This window comes from Alternaria arbusti (assembly GCF_024043155.1).
Source record: "Alternaria arbusti strain BMP 1465 chromosome Unknown scaffold_4, whole genome shotgun sequence".
Classification (NCBI taxonomy): Eukaryota; Fungi; Ascomycota; class Dothideomycetes; order Pleosporales; family Pleosporaceae; genus Alternaria; species Alternaria arbusti.
This window is the reverse complement of record NW_026249944.1, coordinates 1115478-1136712: the sequence shown is the minus strand read 5'-3', so window position 1 is coordinate 1136712 and position 21235 is coordinate 1115478. Positions and strand designations below refer to the sequence as shown.

General features: G+C 52.3%; 8 protein-coding genes across 8 annotated transcripts; 3 read left to right on the top strand and 5 right to left on the bottom strand.

Annotated features, from left to right (window-relative positions):
• Positions 1 to 454: 454 nt before the first annotated feature.
• On the bottom strand, positions 455 to 706 carry RPS29 (40S ribosomal protein S29; the record flags this gene model as incomplete). Its single annotated transcript, XM_051444575.1, has 2 exons — positions 455 to 572; positions 645 to 706. The coding sequence occupies 2 exons, from the start codon at positions 704 to 706 to the stop codon at positions 455 to 457; spliced, it is 180 nt and encodes a 59-aa protein (XP_051304200.1).
• A 960-nt stretch (positions 707 to 1666) lies between these two features.
• Positions 1667 to 2827, bottom strand: J4E86_004026 (uncharacterized protein; the record flags this gene model as incomplete). The annotated part of the gene is made up of 1 exon (XM_051444574.1): positions 1667 to 2827. The coding sequence occupies one exon, from the start codon at positions 2825 to 2827 to the stop codon at positions 1667 to 1669; it is 1161 nt and encodes a 386-aa protein (XP_051304199.1).
• Positions 2828 to 6190: 3363 nt separating this feature from the next.
• On the top strand, positions 6191 to 7765 carry J4E86_004025 (uncharacterized protein; the record flags this gene model as incomplete). Its single annotated transcript, XM_051444573.1, has 2 exons — positions 6191 to 6834; positions 6922 to 7765. The coding sequence occupies 2 exons, from the start codon at positions 6191 to 6193 to the stop codon at positions 7763 to 7765; spliced, it is 1488 nt and encodes a 495-aa protein (XP_051304198.1).
• A 488-nt stretch (positions 7766 to 8253) lies between these two features.
• J4E86_004024 (uncharacterized protein) lies at positions 8254 to 9196 on the top strand (the record flags this gene model as incomplete). The annotated part of the gene is made up of 2 exons (XM_051444572.1): positions 8254 to 8277; positions 8336 to 9196. The coding sequence occupies 2 exons, from the start codon at positions 8254 to 8256 to the stop codon at positions 9194 to 9196; spliced, it is 885 nt and encodes a 294-aa protein (XP_051304197.1).
• A 240-nt stretch (positions 9197 to 9436) lies between these two features.
• On the top strand, positions 9437 to 10755 carry J4E86_004023 (uncharacterized protein; the record flags this gene model as incomplete). The annotated part of the gene is made up of 2 exons (XM_051444571.1): positions 9437 to 9509; positions 9566 to 10755. 2 exons carry the CDS (start codon positions 9437 to 9439, stop codon positions 10753 to 10755), a joined length of 1263 nt encoding a protein of 420 aa, XP_051304196.1.
• A 3345-nt stretch (positions 10756 to 14100) lies between these two features.
• SEY1 (Dynamin-like GTPase that mediates homotypic ER fusion) lies at positions 14101 to 16919 on the bottom strand (the record flags this gene model as incomplete). Its single annotated transcript, XM_051444570.1, has 4 exons — positions 14101 to 14402; positions 14453 to 16194; positions 16242 to 16682; positions 16750 to 16919. 4 exons carry the CDS (start codon positions 16917 to 16919, stop codon positions 14101 to 14103), a joined length of 2655 nt encoding a protein of 884 aa, XP_051304195.1.
• A 569-nt stretch (positions 16920 to 17488) lies between these two features.
• Positions 17489 to 18172, bottom strand: J4E86_004021 (uncharacterized protein; the record flags this gene model as incomplete). The annotated part of the gene is made up of 1 exon (XM_051444569.1): positions 17489 to 18172. The coding sequence occupies one exon, from the start codon at positions 18170 to 18172 to the stop codon at positions 17489 to 17491; it is 684 nt and encodes a 227-aa protein (XP_051304194.1).
• A 637-nt stretch (positions 18173 to 18809) lies between these two features.
• J4E86_004020 (uncharacterized protein) lies at positions 18810 to 19764 on the bottom strand (the record flags this gene model as incomplete). The annotated part of the gene is made up of 4 exons (XM_051444568.1): positions 18810 to 18958; positions 19015 to 19461; positions 19521 to 19672; positions 19724 to 19764. 4 exons carry the CDS (start codon positions 19762 to 19764, stop codon positions 18810 to 18812), a joined length of 789 nt encoding a protein of 262 aa, XP_051304193.1.
• Positions 19765 to 21235: the final 1471 nt, after the last annotated feature.

The following is a 21235-nucleotide window of genomic DNA, read 5'->3' as shown; positions in this document are numbered from 1 at the left end:
CGCAGGGGCCGTATCTGGTGTCTGAGCCTGTGGCGGAGGTTGAGGAGGCGTTGGATGCGTATCATATCGCTGAGTTTTAGGCTCGTGATGTGTTTGATGGCTAGGGCGCAAGGTCTGATTGATGGCATGCACGATTGGGCGCAAGGAGTGATATGGAAGGAGCTATCGGTTTCGCTCATTTGAGAATATGGGAACAGTGTAGTAGCATGGTAGCTACATACTAGGAAACCGATGCATAATCTCTTCCTTCCGTCTTCCATCTCTATCCGCGTGATCGAGGTCTTGGCGTCTAGATGTAGTACTCTCGTGTATCATTTCTCTGACACTCTCATCACAATTCTGCGCCCATCGCGGCTGCGCTTAGCGATACTGTCTCCTAGTCAGCCCCCATCTCATCGTTCCCGTCCCTTCTTTTTCTTTCCCTTGTTTCGTTGCGAAACATCACCCTCCGCAGCTAATCACATACCTTGACGAACCCAATGTCCTGCGCCTTCTCACGGAAAGCCTGACGGCTCATGTTGATTCCGTACTTGCGAATGATACCGGCCTTCTTCTTGTCACCGGTAACGACACTAACTCTTCGTCAGCACAGTCCATCTTCTTTGATACCTCCTCTTCCTCTTGAGCTTCAGTCGCATACATACCAGCCGATAGAGGCCTTGCCATATTTGCGCGGGCGCGAGTACCAGACTGATTCGTGCGACATGTTGGCAGTTTCGTTCGATCGATAAGATGAGGTTCTTGCGAAAGAGCAGCAGGAATTCTAGGCAAGAGAATTTCGAGTTTGTGTGTGGCGCGGATTGGCGAGGTTCAGAAGTTCTGCATGGGTTGGATGGTGTGAGGTAGTACCTTGTTGGACAGTCTGTCCGGGGTTGCGTATCACGGTACTCGCTCGGAGGGAAGTAACGTGATTTTGAACGTCATGTCCTGAAATTGTTGTTTTGGTGTTATTCGTGCGTCTCATTGAGTTCGTGGCTAGGGGTTGTGTTAGAGTAGATAGTTGCCAAGACTTGGGTCATCGAGACGATGATCTGGTCGGATAGGTATTTACCTCACACACATAGAGCGCTCGTAAAAGCTCGAACCCTCATGAGAGATGGAGTTGATTATGAGGATGAAGATTGTTTTGCTGTCTATCTACCTGAGCCTGCTCGAAAATATCTGAAGAATGTACCGAAATGTCTATCATCGGGACCTTTACAGTTAGCACGCCAATAACACCCACGTGGATAGGAGATATAGGTTTCGAAAACCTCAAAATCAGAAATGCGCAACCCGGTTTGACCGCCAGCGGTCAATTGCTTTTGCAGCCGTGACTGTGTCGAACTGTCCGTGCTCGAAACAGTTTCAAGTCGTTCCGGCCTCCAACATGAAAGACCTGCCACCTCACAAGACATCTAAAGTAATCAGTCATACGTTATTCATGTTCGTCCGTCTCGCCGTTCTTGATGGCGTTTCGCCTGGGAAGGCCAAATCCCAAAGGTGCAGTTCGATGGTCTTGCTGTCACCGGAATTGAGATAAAGGTACCCCGCGTCATTAGCCGCAGACGTTAGTCCTCGGTAAGTGCGAGCGTTGGAAATATCATGTTGAATGTGGTAAAATGATGATATGAGTGGTGCACTCATGCCACGCCAAGAAGTCCAGTCTCGACTCATCTGCTTCTTCTCATATGTCGTCGATATCGTAGTAGTCGTCAAAGCCGTATGGTGGACGCCGGATCTGAGGCCTCGCCCAACCATTGCCAACATCATCGTCGTCCTTCTCCGCATCAAGTGGCGTCCAAACGATGACTTTTTTTCGCACCCTCCAACTCCTCTTGTGAAACCTTGCCTTCATGTCCCGCTCTTTTCCGTACCCAGGCGACTTCTGGGTGACGTCCACACTTTCGCCGCGCTTCACCAAGACAAGCAACGCCTTTCGGGCGCCAGCACCCTTTGTCAAATCCTCATCGTCCACCCTGCCGAATCCCTGGAGTTGATGCTCTTCTGGGTTCTGTTCGAAAGACTCTCGCCTGTTCGGGTCAAGAACGGACGTGCAGTCGTTCTCCTCTGTCGACCTGAAGACCTGAACAATCGATCCGGAGCCTTCTCCATCCCTGTTCCACAGTCTCTTGTTCCAGAATCTCGGCTGAGGCTGACGGCATATGTCACCGGTCTCACGAGATCCGTGGCTCCTGGAGGGGCTGAAGCCGAGCATGCGCGAACTCCGAGTGACATAGCGAAGCTCCTTCCAACCGTTCCCGCGGTTGATCAAGTTCGTGATGGCGTCATACTCCGGTGCAGCAGCGGCTACTGCAAAAACTGTCAAGCAGTCCAGTCGGAGCGCAGGGAGAAGCTGAAAGATCGATTCGTGACGATACATGAGGTCGTCGAACCCTTTGAGATAACGCATCATTGGGGAGCCGATCAGCCGAAGGTGGCGGATCTTGGACACAGTAGATTCAGGTAACTCGGAGAGTCTGTTTAGCATAGTCTGAGGGTCCTCAAAGTTGAACGTAACACGCTGAAGCCATATGTCGCGTGTTTCGATGTGTATCTGGCGGGATACGCGCAATAGCGCGAGGGAATGTGGGGCAGGCTTCAGATACCTCTCGCCATAGCGGGGTGTGTATCGCAGGCCGAACGTCAGCCTCGTCGAGTTGAAAGCCAGCTCCCAGATCTCATCGCGCAGTTCTCGAGGTAGTTGCAGCAAGGGGCTCGAATCGTTCATTGCAGTGTTGTCGTCAGTCATCCTTATCGACCTGATGGAGGTTTGGCGGGGTTCATTGTACCAGCGGTACCGGCCGCTCTTGGGCGGGATGAAGTAGTCTTCGTCCTGGATCATCATCTTGGAGAAGGTTTGCCCTGCATTGGAATCGAAGGCCGTGGATGGCACCGAGACATGGGGATTGGCCAGCTGATAAGCCCTTGGTGGTGTTCAGCGCCAAGCAGGTTCCCGGCTTGCCGTCACGCGACACTCGATTAGTCGCCTGGCAATCTCGACTCAGCCACCTTCCATCTCCACTCAGTTGGGACGATTACTCCACTCTTATATCTCGACTTTCCCAATACTGCCAAAATGCCTCGCGCCCGCCGAATATCCCGCAGCCGTTCCTTGTTCCTGGTTGTGAGTCTCCCGGCCGACGCCTAGCCCCGCACCTTGCGTAATTCCGGATGTCCAGACAATAAGCAACGCGTTAGGTTTTGGCCATTACATCAAGCTTCCATCTAGGACGCGTCTTGCATAGACTCTCGCACGGACAAGAACCCATAAATCGCGCTCCAAAGCTAACAAGACGCAGTGTTACGCACTTCCGAAGACCACATATGGAGCCGATATCCAGCCCAAGCAAACCAAGCACGACACAATCCTGTCGGACCGCTGAGTCTAGATACCGAAGTCCTGCCAAGCATCTCCACACTCACAGAAATGCGCTGTTTACCACCTAAACGCTATGCCACATTGATGTCGATATCCCGTCTCCAGTAGCCATTACCGAGGCGTATGGCTGAGATGCATACAAGCGAGCCTGCCACCGGAACATCTCGGGCGCCACTTCTGGTCCATCGCCCTCCGAGCGGCACGGTGGGACGCGTCCCAACAATTGGATGAGGCTGACAAGTACACCATGCCATGGAGTTTGTTGCTCTTGGCCGGCTCTCCTGTGCTTGATACGATGGCCATCTATGACGTACGGACATCCTGAAGATCGGCGAGCTTGTAACGGCCTCACCACGCTTGGTATGATCGAATGGAAGCCCGAGTCAGCTTATCCTGCAGGAATGCAATTGTGGATCGGATAGCGCATCGAGGCCGTGGAATTCCATTTCAATACAACCTGCTCGAGGCTGGCGCGTGGGGCTCCGCAATATTCTTTAGCGCGGCACTCGCCATACCGGTACGTCGTTCACGAAGCCATACATGAAGCACACCGACGACTACCGGAGAGAGTCCGATCGTAGGACACATGCCTCAACAGAACTACTTGGCACGAAACGCCTGCTAGATGTTGCACCAAGAATCAACAAGCGCAAGCTCACGATGATGTAGCGGGACTGGTACCGGCATACCGCTCTGGGATATACGAGAGTGGATCTTGGGCCCATCTTAGAGGAAGCCTCGCCGTGTTGGCTTCTAGACAGGTAAGATTATGGAAATATTGCGGATACGTGACTACGCTTCAAAGGCACTTCGAGGGCTCGGTGCTCTTCTCAAAATAGGCTCGGTGCTTAGCTCCTCCGAGGCTCTCACTGGAGGGTCGTGGATGGGCGTCGTCCTCTACCTCGCCGTTCTTAGAAGCGCGGGTGAGGTGAGCTATCGGTGTGAGTACGGTGGAGCAGTAACGCGACTTACCTCGACGCACACCATCGACCAATAATTGCACTGCTTCGCACTTACTGTTCGCTGTCTTTCCTTACTGCTTTTGACTGTCAAAGACCACCAACCTCGTCCGCATAACGAACAGCTCACTTGTGCGATCAGAATGCCTCTCAGTCTTCTCCAACGGTTGTGAATGTTGGAGATTCAGATGTTACTTTCTCAGCGACACGACTAGGAACCTCAGCTCGTACCTACGCTACTTGGCGCATTGCAGGAGCATGTCGTTATCGCGCTGTCGCATGCTGTCTTCACCATATCCCCGCCACGATGTCGTGTCTGCGTTCTGGGACTTGACCGTTCATTCAATTTACCTATCATCTCTTCTCATCAAACACTCAGCTTCGCGCAACACTTCACCTGTTATTCTTCCAATTACTGCTTGTCATCATGTCGGGTGTGATGCGCAGCAAGCTGCAATGTCACCCCAGTCACTTCTCTCCAGTGTCATAAAGCAAAGTTTTCTTCCTCAAGCAACGCCACCAGGGCGAAGACTCAATGAAAAAAAGAAGGTTCCTATCGATCCTCATCGCTTGGATGAGTGCCGAATGATTGGAAGAAAGTTCTCAGCAAGCCGAAGCTTGTGAGATCATAGCCGCGTCGGTTGTCGATGTTGCCGGTGGGCGTCGTTGGTCGGTATCGCCGGTCGATGTCGCCGGTCGATACATGTATATGTATATGTCGTCCTCCATCTCGGTGATGTGCTAACCCATTGCGGGTGTGCCTACCCCAGTGGGTACCTGTTGGACCAAGGGCTGGGATAACTCTCTGCACAAATGATGGATGGCAAACCCCGCTTACTTCTATTTGGGCGTGCTAAGCCGCCAGAGCCATCATGGGGATCAGGCCAGGACCATTTGGTCTGTCAGGAAGCCCGAAGGCAACTCCATATCTGTGGCTCTCTTCTCACCCGGTGGTATGCGTATCTCCCCAACGCTCTGGATTCATGCGGTCCATAGCATGCCGTCGTATACAGAGGCATTGCCGCTGGGGCCAGTCCATAACACCGGGATGAGTGGGGGAAGCTGCACTGTCGAGCTGCGGGTGCAAGACAGTGTGGCTACGCCCTCCCTACAACAGAGAGTCACGGATCCAGCGTTAGTACCCAAGAGACACGAGCTCAAGCAAATCGCTGGCAGTGTGAACTGGGGGCAAAGACTAGGAGGATACTGACAGGCTAAAGAGGATCCAGTTCGTAGGGAGGGAATGCTACCCTCGCGGGGATAGTCAGCAAGCGGGAGTCGGGGGCGAGCACTTACCTGCGTGGTGGTGGAGGAAGAAAGAGGTGGAGGACAAGGCTGGAAGAAACTCAATATACGCCGTGTGTGGGCGCCAAGCTAAGAGCCTGTGCGCTGTAGGCGGCAGCGAAAAAATGAAAAGGCGTCACAATAGAAGGTCTGAGACAGGGGTGGAAGTTTCTGCAAAAGTGAAGGTGAACGCGGCTCTGTGGGCACGTGTACCCGGGCGACGCAGCGGACAAGAGGATAGCGAGGAACATTGGAAAGTTGGAACTCCAACTTTGAATCTTTGAGGTCAACGGCGAATTGAGCCAGTATCGTGATAAAAAAAATAGACTTGCGTAGCATCGCGCTCGTATAGTCGACCTGGCAACAGGACCATGCGATACTGCGACACGAGCGTTTGTCGCGAGAACTCCCATTGGCGGATACTGGCCGTCCGCACACACATCCATTATTTCCCAGTAATTGAGATCAAATCGCGAAGATTCAGCTCCTGACACTACCACGAGTTCTGAGTAGCGATCAATCGCTCCTCCCCGAACAAGACAGATACCTAATGACGACACTGCCAACATCAACACCCACATCCACCATGGCGAGCGCGCAGACTACCGGTGTCGCCAGCTTCCTGAAACTACCAACCGAGCTGCTCGACCAGGTCGCCAGCCTCCTCCCCCGATCGGCTCTTCGCGCACTCGCCCTGACGTCAAAGAAGGCGAATGTCTCCGCCATCGACACCCTCTACAAGATCTACCTCAACCGCACTGCTCCCGCAAAGGCGCCCTTCCATCTCTTCCTCCGTACTGTATGCGAGCGACCCGACCTTGCGGCTAAGGTGAAGCGCGTCGACATCCGCGGATGGCGTTCGGAATATGAGGTTGCTACAGGAGCCGCATGGCGGGGTGTCACGGAAGTCAGGGACGTCGATCAAACCGAGAAGAGTGGCCCATCATTCACGAGCACAGAAAAGAGCCTTCGAGATTCAGCTGCAGCGAGATCGAAGTTGTTCGTTGGGGCTGCAGTCAAGGCCGGTATAGTCTCGGAGCCTACATCGCTTTCAGTACCGGCGCTCAAGGCGAGCATCGTGTGGTACACGTCACTAAAGGAGGACGGCGACTTTCTGCGCCTCCTGGGTCGGGGTGTAGAGGATGCGCAGCTTGTGCTGATCCTGGCTTTACTTCCCAACATGGAAGTCCTCCGTATCGATGGATTGAGCCCTTTTCCGCTGCTCGATTGGTAAGTGAATCTACTATGCGAAATGGTTTGAGACACATGCTGACTTTGTGCACCAACATTTAGGCATCACTTCCTCTCACGTTCCAGCTCAGCGCTTCAGAAGGTTTCGGCGCTACAGATCAACGGCTCGAACACGAGCGTGGAAGAGCCAGTCGTCAAGGACAGTTTACAGTTTCTCGACATTACACCAAACCTGCGGAAGATTCATCTTATTGCCATTGCCGCTGGTGGTCATAGATTCACGATCAAGGCGCTTCCTTCGACCAAACTCGAAGGAGTTGTCCTTCTCGGATGCGGAGTGAACATTCGCCTCTTGCGTAAGATTATGCTCGGCCAGAGTCTGGTCGTTATAGCCTATCGACCTGGTCCAGCTCAGATCGATGCAGTCACAGGATCCGACATCGCTCTGCCAGACCTCTTCGCTTCATTCGCGCATTCCAAGCTCTCGCTGCGGTCGTTAATGCTTTTCCCTTCTAGCATCAAGTCTGAACAGAGCAATCTAAAGCACTTCGAGAATCTCAAAACATTGGAAATACCTCTTTTGGATGTCCTAAGCATTCCATACGACGAGCAAGAGCCCGAGACCATCCACGCTCTCCTCAAAGACCAGCTTCCGGCTACCCTGAAGCACATCGCTCTACGCTATATGACCAGCAATATTCAGACCAAGATAGTTATAGAACAACTGGCTGTGTTGAAGATGCAAAACGTATTGCCGGACCTCGACAAAGCAACCTTCAATTTTATCAGCGCTGTGGCATCGTCGTTTGTCTCCACGGCGATGATCAATATCGGTGGTCCTACGGGAGGGCTAGCTGCAGGCACGACGTGGGAATCTCTACCAGAGATGGAGAAGATGGTTCGGGAAGACTGTGGCAAGCTGTATGAAGACGCGGGCATCTGCATGGTGGTAGAACAGACGGACTACTAGAAAGGTGGCTGGACAGAGGCGCACATCAGGGAACTGCCAGGAGGAGGGTGGGAAATACAGAAAGGAGCCTACAGGTTTACAGGCCTCATATTCTTAGCTGTACCGATTTGGGACTAGCCCACTTTATGTAGGGCTGTTCGCATCCCAGGTTTCCCATGACATCACTTCCATAGAATACCCTTCAAGGTCCACCATTCGTGACCAAACCGTCGCGCACTATCTACGGAACCACGGCATAATATCCAAGAGAACTACTGATTCCGTGGCGCAATGTGGCTCAGCAGGCACGTGGCGCTTTATTCGTTCGCCACGATGACGCGCACTCGACTGGAGCTCCCGTTCGCGCGTAATGCCCTGGGTTATTAGCCCACCACCCCGCAGCTCACATTGCGACATTACCTGTTACACGCAATCTACATCAGATCTCTTCAACTTTACTCGCCTTCCTACACATCCGACACTCGGCTCTCTCATATCAACCTCACAGCATGGCAGACTTCGCACCACCACCAGTATGTACATCGCAATCGTAGCATTGGTGTCGCATGGCATCGCTAACAGTATTGACAGGGCCCTCCCCCGCCAAAGGTACCCGAAGGCTGGAAGGCCGTCTGGAACCCACAATACAACGAGTGGTTCTACGTCAACACCTACACAAAGCAGTCGCAATGGGACAAGCCAACCGAGGCCATCTATCCTCCCGGCGAAGCCCCGCCCGCCGGCGCACCCCCCGGATATGCGCCTCCAGCAAGTGGCGCGGTAGGCGGATACCCCAGCGAGAAGGGAGGCTTTGGCAGCAACAACCCATACGCGAACACGAGCGAGGATGAGGCGCTTGCCAGGAGGCTACAAGAAGAAGAACAAGCGCGCGCCAACGGACACTCGAGCGACACACGCGGACATGCGAACGACTACTACCAGCAGCCTGGCCAGTCGCAACCACCACAGTACGGCGGCTATGGGCAGCAGACCACCAGCTCGTATCCGCAAGAGCAACACCACGACTCGAGTACACAAGACAAAGGGAGCAAGGGCAAAGGACTGCTAGGCAAGATCCTCGGAAAGGCCACTGGCTCATCCCATTCATCGTCATCGCACGGTTACCCACCACAACAGCATGGCTACGGTCAACCAGCATACGGTCATGCAGGCTACGGAGGTGGCTATGGAGGAGGAGCATACGGTCGGCCCATGGGCGGCGGTATGCCTATGGGAGGTGGCATGGGTGGCGGCAGGCGTCCGGGAGGCGGTGGCATGGGAGGCATGGCCCTTGGAGCCGGAGGAGGTCTGCTCGCAGGTGGGCTTATCGGATCAGCAATGGCAGGAGACGGCGGTGACACCTACGTCGAGAACAACTACGGTGATGACGATATGGGTGGAGGAGATATGGGCGGTGGCGATGACATGGGCGACATGGGCGGCGACTTCTAAGGCGACGCAGTCTCATCCTGATAGTCTCACGATTTTCCTTACTTGTTTAGATACTAAGGTCGCCCTCCCTATGCTCTGATAGCAGAATAATATCTTCATCTTAGTCAAGTGTACTAATCTAAGGGCGGTTCTGCGAACATTCGCGCACATGTGAATTATGACGTACCTCAGTGGTCGGTTTAAATCTCTCCGAAAAGTGCAACACCAACAACGCCACTCTCGCATCTCGACAACACCTTCATGCTAAGAGCAACTTCGCGCCTAATAAACATCATGGCAGCCGAACAGCAGAAGCGTAATATTGTCATCATCGGTAAGACTGGCCGAAAGTTTTCTATTCTCGATGACTTTTCTTACTAATGACTTCAGGTGGCGGCATCATTGGCTCAACTACAGCATACTTCCTGTCGCACCACCCAACCTTTAACAAGGAGAGAGACAGCATCACGCTTTTAGAAGCTACTAAGATTGCTGGTGGCGCCTCAGGAAAAGCAGGTGGTCTTCTCGCATTATGGGCATACCCCAACTGCATCGTACCGTTAAGTTACAAACTTCATCAGGAGTTATCCGAGAAGCATGGCGGCGCTGAGCGTTGGGGGTACCGAGCCGTGCACTGTGGTCAGGTCGATACGTACGGTGTTCTAGCCAAGAACAAGGGTGGCAAAGACGGTGCGAACGGCAAGAGCAAAGATGACTCGGTCAGTCTACAAAAGCGCACGCAGAGAGCAATTGGATTACTACGCGCTGCCGGTGTACCGAAAGATCTCGATTGGGTGGCAGCGGATGGTATCAAGTCTTATGAAGAGATGGGCACGCCACTCACAACGGCGCAAGTGCACCCCTATCACTTCACCACAAGCATGGCGCAGCTCGCCGAAGAAAAGGGTGTCAAAATCGTCTACGGCTCGGCCACGAACATCGAGCAAGAAGCCGGCGCCGTAAAATCCGTTTCATACAAGAGCAAAGACTCAGGCGAAGAACAGAACCTCCCCGCCGACACCGTCATCCTCACAGCAGGCCCCTGGACAAAAACAGTTTGGAAGCCATCACCCATCTCCGCCCTGCGCGCCCACAGTGTCACCATCCGCCCCTCCCGACCCGTCTCCGCCTACGCCCTCTTCACCTCAATAGACATGCCCCGCGGCAACAGCAAACGCGGGGAGACCGTAACCCCAGAAATCTACGCCCGGCCCAACCAGGAAGTCTACGCCTGCGGCGAGGGCGACCACCTCGTTCCCCTACCCACATCCACAGATCTCGTGCAATGCGATGAGAGCAAGTGTCAGGAGATTTTCGATCAGGTGTCGGCTATCTCCGAGGAGCTGAGGGATGGGGAGGTTACGGCGAGACAAGCGTGCTATTTGCCTAATGTTAGTAGGGGGAGTGGGCCGCTTATTGGGAAGACGAGTGTGAAGGGCTTGCTGATGGGTGCGGGGCATACTTGTTGGGGGATTCAGAATGGGCCGGCCACGGGGAAGTTATTGAGTGAGTTTGTGTATGATGGCGATGTGAAGAGTGCGCAGATTGGGAGTCTGGATCCGAGGAAGTTTGGTGTTTAGGTGGGGCGATTTGGTTGGGCTATAGATCGAGTGATCGAAGCTATGATGATATTCTCCAGGGGCCCGAGCCGCCATTGACTCTGGCGGTGTCTTGTTTTGGTGATGGCATCTACTTTTTACTTCCTCACGTCTTTCAAGAATACCCTCTCTGCTTAGGCATACACATCGGTTCCTATCGTCTGCGCGACATAGTGTTCTCTTCGTGAGATTTTTCGCAGCCGGTAGCGTTCACACTCAGTCCATGGCTCTTTCGTTATAGTCTTCTGTGCACCAGCTCACACCATGCATATTGCTCGATCTTGTTTTAGTAGAACGTTTAATTTAATATGTGAAAAGAGAACGGGTTCGTGTGCGAGATCGGATCTTTATAATCCCAGACCAGGGCTATCCACAGCAACAGCATAGTAAGCCCGCGTTTGTATCTCTGGCAGTCATCTCGCACATGCGTTGAATAACCGAGCTTTTTCAGATGCCAATCAGCATGTGTTAATGCGAGTACTGTTTTCGCAACTGCTCTCACAGGAGATCATGTCTTGGTTGATGTAGAGCTTAGGCCGACTCCCGCTCTCTTTGAACCGAGCGCCATATCTCGACATGGATTGCTTTTTTGGAGGACTAAAGAAGCCAAAACAATCTCATGCCCAGTCACCCTGGTCCTTTTGGTGCTCTGAGATTGGAGACACGAATGCGATACTGAGTGGGAGTGCGAAGAGGACAGAATTTATAGATCTAGGAGTCTGCTAGTCGAGCCGCAGATGAGAAATAGTGGCTGGCAACTCTCATGCCAGGCTTTCTTGACGTTTTCTGGTTTTGCAAGTGGCTGGACAGGACATAAATTGAGCCGCTCAAACTTTCGAACTAAGATCAGGATAACCAGGTAGTCTGCACATACTGATACTGTGAGTTCTCCCAATCACTCAGTCATGGTTTCGATCGTTTTACTTTTTGAAGTCGGAGGGAAACCCATAAACTCTTTATCGTGGGTTTTGTAAAGTTCCGGAAAAGAGGAGTAAGATGGAGAGTAGGTCGAGAAGCAGGATCGACGACTTTATAGTAACGCTCGTAGCGAATTCTCAAACTCATGAGAAGCGGATCTCACTGTTCTGGAGTAACTGAACAACATAGACTGGTCTCGTTGTACTATGGTGAGTCGACACCGTGAGTGAGGCGGCATGGTACTGGACTGCCACGCCTTTGATGGAAAGACGTCTGAACAACAACAGGAACGAACCGATCCCGCTCGTGTACGACGACCAGAACATGCATTTATTGGTTGGGTACTTCTCGGCCCGAAGAAAGGTCATGTAACGCAGGGTTTCGGATTTTGGAGAAACGAAACCTTGATATTTGGAGAAGAAAGGCGATATACGTACAAGCCTCTTATATAGTAGACACGTAGCCCGAATATTGGCTAGATACCCTAGTAGACTACGAGAAGTATCTTGGTCTCGCATGTGGAAAAGCATAGCGCGGCCCAACTCGATATTTTCAGTCTGGTCAACTATGCCAGCCCACGAACATAGATGCCTGCGAGCAACCTTTTGTAGCGATACTTCATTGCCAGAAGTGGAAGCAAGAGTCGTTCTATGTCGAGCTATCTGATCCGATGAGATAGCATATCCCTTGCTTCATGAATACCAATGTCCCCATCAAGATCATGAGTAGGCATCTTTGCTATTTTCTTTTTCTCTCTTCTCTCATCGAATAGTTTGACATGTCATTTTGGTAATGTTGTTTAGGAAGTTATTCCAGAGGAAGATATGTATAGTCGAATTGTAGGCATGATATCTAGATCATACAAAGAAACGATCCATAGTTCTGCAGTATCTTCGTTTTCATCGCTTGAAGCACTCCGGACTTTAGATGTCGAAGTCGAAAGGGAGAACCGTAGGTAGGTCCTTGATGCTTTTTACGTATCATCATGTGTTTCTACATAGCGTATTTTGATCTGAACAGCGCTCACTTAAAGCCTCGTACTCTGGGAAGTCTCTTATGATACAGGCTTTGAGTTGTTTTCGACGACGGCAAGATCGTGTGCCATCCAAGTACATCTTTCAAGCATTCTCGCCAAAATCCCAGGCGAGGGCCATGGCATTGTGTGCCTGTGGTTTAGACTTCTCTTTCCTGCTCATAAAATGGAGATCATTTGCTTTGGAAATCGGGAAGAGACCTTGTCGTTATCGTGGAGACGAGGGTACCGATGATGGAGACGACTTTATAGGCACCGAGAGCACGAGCCAGCCCATGACTGCATACCACTTATGAAAAAATCTCTTGGGTCTTAGACATACCGGGTAGGTGTCGAGTAGGTGTCGAAGTTGATTTCTTAGTCGGTATTCTCGTAAGTCCAGAAGAAAGGAGAAGCAGACTCCCACGACATGGGTGAGTACTCCTGTCGTTTCTAATACCAGCTTCTTGGCTGACCGGAGAGACAACGCATGACTTTTCTTTCATCAGCTTGAGTCCGGATCGCTTAAAGCGGGGAATGAACGTATTTTCGCGATATTTGAGTCCAGGCAACACCTCTCCATCACGACATTCATGTATTCTTTTGAGTTGAAAAAGAGAGGAGATATTTTTGGAACACCGTCAAGAAAAGAGGTGTATTTATATTGGTATCCGTTGCCGTCCGAGTGCTGGATGTGCCGCCAAAGTCTCGCATCTTGACCAGTAACACAGTTGCCAACGTCCCGCCGACATGACCGCTGTGTCCAATCCTTTTGGTAGGTTTTGTGACTTAGTGTTGGATTTAGGTAGATATGTCGCTCGCGCTGGAGAAGGCAAGGCCAACCACATAGGTCGCCAAATGTAGAATTTTGGATAATAGTATCTCTGAACAGAGACAGAGGACCAGAGAACATTCCGATCTGCAATCCAAATTTTCGAGTGTAAAAAGTGCTTCGAAGGTTTTGCAGGAAAAGACATAAATCTCGTTGCAGTCATTTTTGGAATAAGGAACCAGCGGCGGCCGCGAAGTCCACATGGATCGCTCATAGCGATTTTTTGGTAATAAAAGATGGAAGCTTTTAGAGTGTATGAGGACAAGAGAGCATGGCCAGAAAGGTGGTTTATATACACCGGTAGCGCGGAGTTTGAACCGTGGAACCGCCTGTACTGCTGACGATCATCACCACCAACGCAGCATTCACATGCCCAATCGCGCTCATCGACTTGGACCATCGGACTCATTTATCCAACTTCGCATTCCAACGAAACCGTCCCAACAACTAGGATTCTATCAACAGAGTGCTCAAACACACTTATCAAAGCCAGACAATCCCTTTTCCGTATCCTACGCTATCCAGCATCTACCCAAAAGAGCCAACCAGTCACAACGACACTCACTCAAATATCATCGAGGTCCTCCTCCTCGGCTCTGCTCTTCTTGCCATCGCCATTTAGCCTGTCCATCCTGACATCCTCGTGCCTCCTAGTCTCATTCATACCGCCGCTCATGGCCATGGCTTGGCGGCCAGTATCCGAGCTCTCGAGGAAAGCGCGAAGACGCTCCTTGCCGACTTCAAGACCTTGTGTGGAGGCGGCGTTGGCCATGCGTGCCATGGGGCCCCATAGGTTGAGGGTGTAGGTTACGTAGGCGCCGACGGCGAGGAGGATGAGGAAGATGAAGTATACTGGGTTGCGGAGGACTGGTAGTTGTTAGCAAGGGGGTTGCATCGCATGGAGGATAGAGACTTACCAGCTACGATTTCGTTCCAACCCAGCGCGAGGAGGAGACCGTAGAAGTACAACGGAACTTGTGTGATACCGCCAATCGCGCTACGCTTAGCTTCTACGTACACACCATCTGCGGTCTTCTTGAAGCGGATCAGGAGATCGGCTTGCTTGGCGTCAGAGAGGATGGTCATCTCCTCTTCCAGGGTTTTGCCCTCTTCGTCGTCTAAGCCACCGATGGGCGTCAGATCGTCTTCATCCGCAGCGGTTGCTGACGCGGGAGCTTCGCCGATCCATGCATCGAGCGGTGGAGGGCTTGATGTCTTCGCCAGCTTGAAACGGGCAAGGAGTGGGATAACGGTGATCGTCGACTCGCGGGCCTTGGTGTAGACGCCCTCGATGTCATCGGTGGGTCGCCATATTCTTGGGACGCCATGCTCGTCGTAGCGGAACTTGTCTTCGAAGTTTTCTCTCAGCTTCAAGAGAATGTTGCCCTCCATGACTTCTTCGTCAATCTTCGCGCGGAGGACAGCCCACGACTTCCGCCGTAACCTCCACAGACCGACCTCAACTTCTTCGGGGCTAGCATCGAAGCTGGATGCGCGGTCAGTGAATCGCTTCTCGGCGCTCGAAACAGTTTCGGTGAAGATAGTCCAGACACGGTCCCAGAGATCCTTCTCTGTTGGTGGTCGCTCGCCATGCTCGGGCGCGCCAGAACCGCCTCGACCGGATCCGAGCTTGTTGAATTCCAGACCGACAGACTCGTCTAGTCTTGATCGTACCCAGCGCTCGATTCGTGTGGCCAGACGCCTCATCTCATCCTTGCGCAGACGGCCAGAGACGTCATCAAGGTCCTTCTTGTAGATCTTCAACTCGTTCTCATGACTGCTCCAGGCCGCGCCCTCGATCGCCATGGCCTTCGCATCTTCTTCGAACTTGGCAAGTGCTTGCTTCTTCTCCGAATCGACAATCTGTGCGAAGTCGTATGTTCCCTTCTTCTGACCGCTCTTCACCGCCGCACTGACGGCTTCGCTGAAGGACTCCACCCCGGACTTGTGAGCAGCTGTGAGTTGCTTCTGGAACAGTGCCTTCAACCGTGTGTCCACCTTGCCCTCCAGTTCTGCCTGCTTCCGCTTGTAGACGCCCTTGTGGTATCGGCTCGCGTTCGTGTCGAAGTCTTTGAAGACCTTGGTTCGTGCGGCGCTCATCGCAGGGCCGAGGTCGGCAATGACAGAAAGTTGTCCTGTGCGAGCGTGCTCGGCTTGTTGGTCTTCCAGTGGTGTGATCTTTTCGTCGAAAGCAACGAGGACCTCCCGCGAGATCTCGTCACAGCGGAACTGAGCTAACAGCTCTTGTTGTGTAGGCAAATCCAAGTCCTTGTTGTTGACAATCTGATCCCACACACCCTCCGCATATGCCGAGAAACCATCTGCGGGAATCCGTCGGTGGTATTGGGGTAGGAAGATGGGTGCTGTCGCCTCGTCGATGAGTCCGCTCTTCCTCGGGTCATTGTACCCTTCCTTGAACCGCCTGCTAAGCTGTGTGACTGCCTCCTCAAACTTCTCTGGTTGTAGGATCTTGTGGGGGAGGGCGACGAAGGCGAAGTCGAAGTAGTCTTCTATCCGCGAGTTCTCCAGGCCGTTGGGTTTTGAGATGGTCGACCATAGTTTGGAGAGGTCTTGTATTAAGGTGTTTTGTAGGTTCTTGAGGGGTGTCGTGCCGAGGTGGTCGCGGATGACGAAGAATAAGAGGGATCTGGGGGTGGATCTAGTAATCGTCAGCACGTGAGGGCTAAGGATAGTCGTAACACTTACTGGCTGTCCTTGACGAAGAGCTGTAGGTTGACTTCGAACACAGTCTTGAGCAGGCCCATGTTGGCACCCTGGTACAGTCCGACTTGGTGTTCCCAGATGTTGACGATGAGGACCTCGCTCGTGGCAAGCGCGAACAGGGCGCTCTTGCGCTCAAAGTCCTGGTCCTCGCCTCGCTCTCTGCCATCTGTACCCTCGACGTCCATGACGAGGATGTTCTCAGCCATATTGGAGCCGCCCTCCTCCCGCTTGTTCTTGCTCATCCAGATTCCCTTTGTTGTCTGGCGGCGCTCCTGCTCGGACATGACGCCGAACTGGGTGCCGAAGAGGTAGTTGAGCAGCGTCGACTTTCCGGTAGACTGCGAGCCAAAGACGGATATGAGGTGGTAGTTGAAGCCGGCGGGGATAACCTTCTCGATGTTGAGATATGTAGAGACGTTTGTGCTACATGGCGAGAACCCATTAGCCTACTGCCCCTCTGCCCAATTGCCTGCACGCGGAGAAGACATACTTGAACATCTTGTCCTCGTCGATGACCTGGATGCCATGTTCATAGGCACTTTTGTCGACGTTGTCGCCGACGCCGGCAAAGTGGGCGTTCATCATGAGCGAGGGGGACGTGTGGTGTTTGACGTTGCTGGGACGGCCCTGGCCATTCACTTTGAGGGAATCGTCGGCCATGATTGCTTGGTGTACAGTCCAGCCGAGAGCTGCACGTGGTGCGGGAAGAATAATGGCGTTGTTAGGGGTGAAAGCTGGCCGTTGATGTCACAGGCCGACCGCTTCTGGAGCGTCGACGCCCATTCGCCGCTGCACCCTGGCCCTGATCCTCGCTTAAGCCCAGGCGGTGGTTGCTGCCGTACAGATGACGGTCGCCTGCATCATGCCCTCTGTTTGTATACAGGCTTTGAGACATTCATTCCTGCTGCTTCTCTCACGTGCTGTTGCCCCGAGGACGTCGATCTGAACCACGGTTGAGCGCGGTAGTGGGGATGCACGTTGCGATCGTGGGCAGGAACAAATCATCACGTCTTGGCATCGCTTTCACGGTACTATCACTGGGTCGCTTGACAGGACGTTCCTGAAGGTAAACGTGTCCTTAGAACAGGTGCCGATAAGCTACCGAAATCTGGGAGATCGCCGTAAGGATCGCTCCAGATGTCTTCGCTCAACGGCGCGGGCGTTCTAGTAACAAGAATAATTCAACCCCCACTACGCGTGCTATGGCACCGCCCACACCATCTCTAGTCTCAGAATTCCCTATGTCCCTTACCACCACTAACCATATCCCCGCTGATCTTGCTGATTTCCTCGCTGTTCTTGACCCAGGCTTTCGTCGCATCTTCCCACACCCCGTCCCCAAACTTATTCTTGCACCACGCCAGCACCTTCTCCGCCTCGTCTCTTATCCTCTTTTCAATGCCCTCCTCGTCATCCGTTCTCTCGCTCTTCTTCTTGCCTCGAAACTCCTCAACAGCGTCGATCAGACTCTTGGGCTCCTCGTCACCATAGACGAATTCGATCAGGGAAGACGAGATGGAAGAGTTGCTGCCAACTTGCTTCGCGACTTCGGCATCCAATTTCTGACCATCTTCTTTGTGTTTGGGTTGATAGCCTTCACATGCATCTGCGACATCGCTTATCCAGGCTCTTGCGTTGTTGAAGTCGCCCTCCGCGCGGTGCAAGATACCGTGTAGCAGCATCCCCTCCACAGCTGGCGGAGCCTGCATGTGCCGCACTAGAAAATGTGCAGATTCCAAGTCATGGTTGAGGATGTGTAGTAGTGCTTCGATGGTAGGGTGGACATGTAGGTCTGCGATTGTCGCCGTGAGTTGTGCATCTTGGGCTTTCTTGGGTGGGTGGACGAGATTGGTCTTGGGTATGAGCTTCTGTAAAATCGTTTCCAGCGTCCGTGACACGTCTGATTGACTCATTTCTTCGTTTTGCTTAGTATAATCGAAGCTGCTGGTGTGAGTGGTACGCAAAGAGACGATTTCTCAATACTGGCCAAGACGCAATGGTGAAGAGAAAATTTTGTAACCTCAGTGATAGTCAAATCCAAAGATACGATCACAAAACAGAAAGTCTCACAACATGTATGCACCAGCTAGCTTCGTCGCGAAAGCATGTGACGTGCTTGATGCACCAACTTAGGAGCGCAGACGTCATGATGGACCCTGAGAATCATACAGCCCACACGTGCAAGGTCAGACAGTTTACAAAAAGGAATATGGTATAGCTCTGACATATAAACGCGTAATTAGACAGCATCGGCGCACAATCAAATGATGTAGTATAAGAATGTGGTTTTCGTAGGTGCGCTAAACCGCGCTCATATGTACATACAACGCATTATGATCCAACTGCCGGAACACAACCTAGTCGTACAGATATAACAGGTACAAGGTCAAGGTCGTAGAGTATTTTGCATCCAAACGCCGGGAAATGAGGACGAAGATGTTGAAAAGACAACGCGGAGGCCGTATCGGGCGCGAATCGGGTGGTTGGAGGTAGGGCGGGAGGCATTCGAGATCGTAGGAGGATAGTGTGGAACATTAACTCAGTCCACGCTTAAGCCTTGTTCTTGTTCTGCTCTTCCTCCTTCTCAGCCTTCTTCTCCTTCTTGTTAGCAGCATCAGCATGCTGCTTGGCCTTGTGCTCCTTGTCCGCAGCAGCAGCCTTGCGCTCCTTCTCGCGTTGCTCCTCAGCCTCTACCATTTCTGTATCATCAAGTCAGCTAGCTATTCCCACATTCAAATTCACGACTTTGACATACCTCTCCACTGGTCCTCTCCAGCATATCGCTCGTGGTGAATCTTCTTCTCGATAACATGCTTGTGCTCGGGATCGTTCGGGTCGATAACCCTGATTGTCTCCCATCTTCCCTGACCCTTGGCCGCGTCCGCACCTTCAATCGCAAAACTGCCTAGCAGCGCTGCCAGTGTGCCACCCTGTGCGTACATACGCGCCTGCACTAGCTTTTGTGATCCGCTCAGGTATGGGTTGCGGTTGACCATGTGCCATGATCCAGCCATGGAGACGACCCAGAAACCAAAGAGAAGCGGGTATCGGTTTTCGGTCGCCCAGGCTTTGGCGCGCTGGAGAGCGGTCTTGTTTTGTTCGTAGAGGGCTTCGCGCTCCTTCTCTCGCTCGACTTGACGCTTCTTCTCGGGTGTGTGTTCGATGTCGTATGCTGCGGAGGCTCGGTCGGCGGCGATGACGGCTGTGGGGTAGCATTGTTAGCAATCGAACTCCGGAATTTCGCGATAGAGAGATACGTACCGATGAATGTTCCTGTTGAGGCGACCAGGAAAGCCCGGAAAGGAACTGTGAGCGCTCGGAATGAGTGGTATCTTCTGCTCGCAGCCATGACACCTGCAGCACCTATCGCCGTACCAATGGCACCACCTATCGAGCCGCCCTTGATTGTGGCACTGGAAGCTGTCAGTACAAATCTCCCATCGCCGTTAGAGTGTATTACTCACTTGTAATGCGCCGCCTCTTCTTCCTTAGTAAGAACCTTCATCTTGTCTTAGGTAGAAACTGCTCCGATTCGGAATTTGGGTATATGGTGAATAGTTGTGAGAATGTGGCGGCTGTTGAGAATCGTGCGCCAGGTATACGCTTAGTGTTGGGGGTTTGGACGAGTATGTGTATGGAGTCGAATGGGTATATAAAATATGACGGCGCACGCGGCGACTTATTAAAAGATAACGCAATGCTCAAAACTCATGGTGACGTCGCCGAATTTCCGGCGCCGCTAGACCCACGTTGACATGTGCGGGCAGTGATGAGGTAAGGCCCTTTCGGCAGGCCCTGCCTAGCCCTACGTCCCTCGAGGGCTGGGCCGATTATCGTGCGCTGAGAGATCAGGTCACCGATGCATGATCAAGTGAGTATACCTCGAGAGGACTTCTTTTGCTGTTCGTTTCTTGCAACTCTACGTTGGATGTAGGAACGTTTAACTCGTTTCGGGATGCACTCCCAGCGAACCATGACTCCCTCCTCAAGATGCTCTGCCTCGCAACAGTTCCATCAGAAATGCATCACCCATGCGCATTCACTACCCTGACACCTACATGCAGGCAGCCGCTAAGTAAGGCTCTGTAAGCTTGTGAGCAATGCATCCCCGGTTTGTTCCTGCTCGGCAAGTTCTCGCGTGTCGCATGCTCTTCGGATTCTGTGCCGAAGCGGCATCTCTTAGTTGCCGCTCGCCGCTCGCACTGTTCAGACTCAGCAGATATGCGGCCAACCTTCCCTCTCCTCTACATGAGGCTATGCGAGTCCCTTAGAACGTGATTCTCGATGAAACAGCTCGAAGTTTTCACCAACCCTGATTATCGTCTTCCCGGCATGTGCAAGCTCTTTTCCGGCTATGCCCGAGTTGCCACCGAAGCCCGTACAAACTCCAGGATTCACCGAGCGGCTCCGCACGTTGACATCCACGACAAGACGGGTAGCAACGTCTGTCTCTTATGTTCACTCATCAGTTCCCATCACTGCGGTAAAGCCACGAACTCTTCCCAACACATCAAAAACAGTGATACATGCAATAGGTCATCATGTTTCTTATTTCCATCGAAGAATACATACATCCGATGACAGCATTATCGTAACCGTATTACCTCGTGATTAGTCTGCTTCCGAAAGAAGGATAAGTATGTAGGTACAATCCAGTTCATTGTTCACCATATCGTCTTCTCCAGCTTTTGCCTCCATAATCCTACTAAGTATCTCAGGGCCGATGAAAGTGTTGGGATAAACAAGAAAGAACATGTCCGTGATAAGGCGTGTCCAGGAATCGATGCTTTTCCAACTGACTGTAGGAAATGCGTACTTTCGTTTTAAGCCAATGGTCTTCGACAATTTGTTCGACATTGATCTTAGCTTTTGGGCATATCCACGATACCTTCTTCGAGATCGAGCGAGCGGTGCACTGGCTGATAATACCCAACGATACGTATGTGGACAAAGACATGTACACGCGCAAATACGTC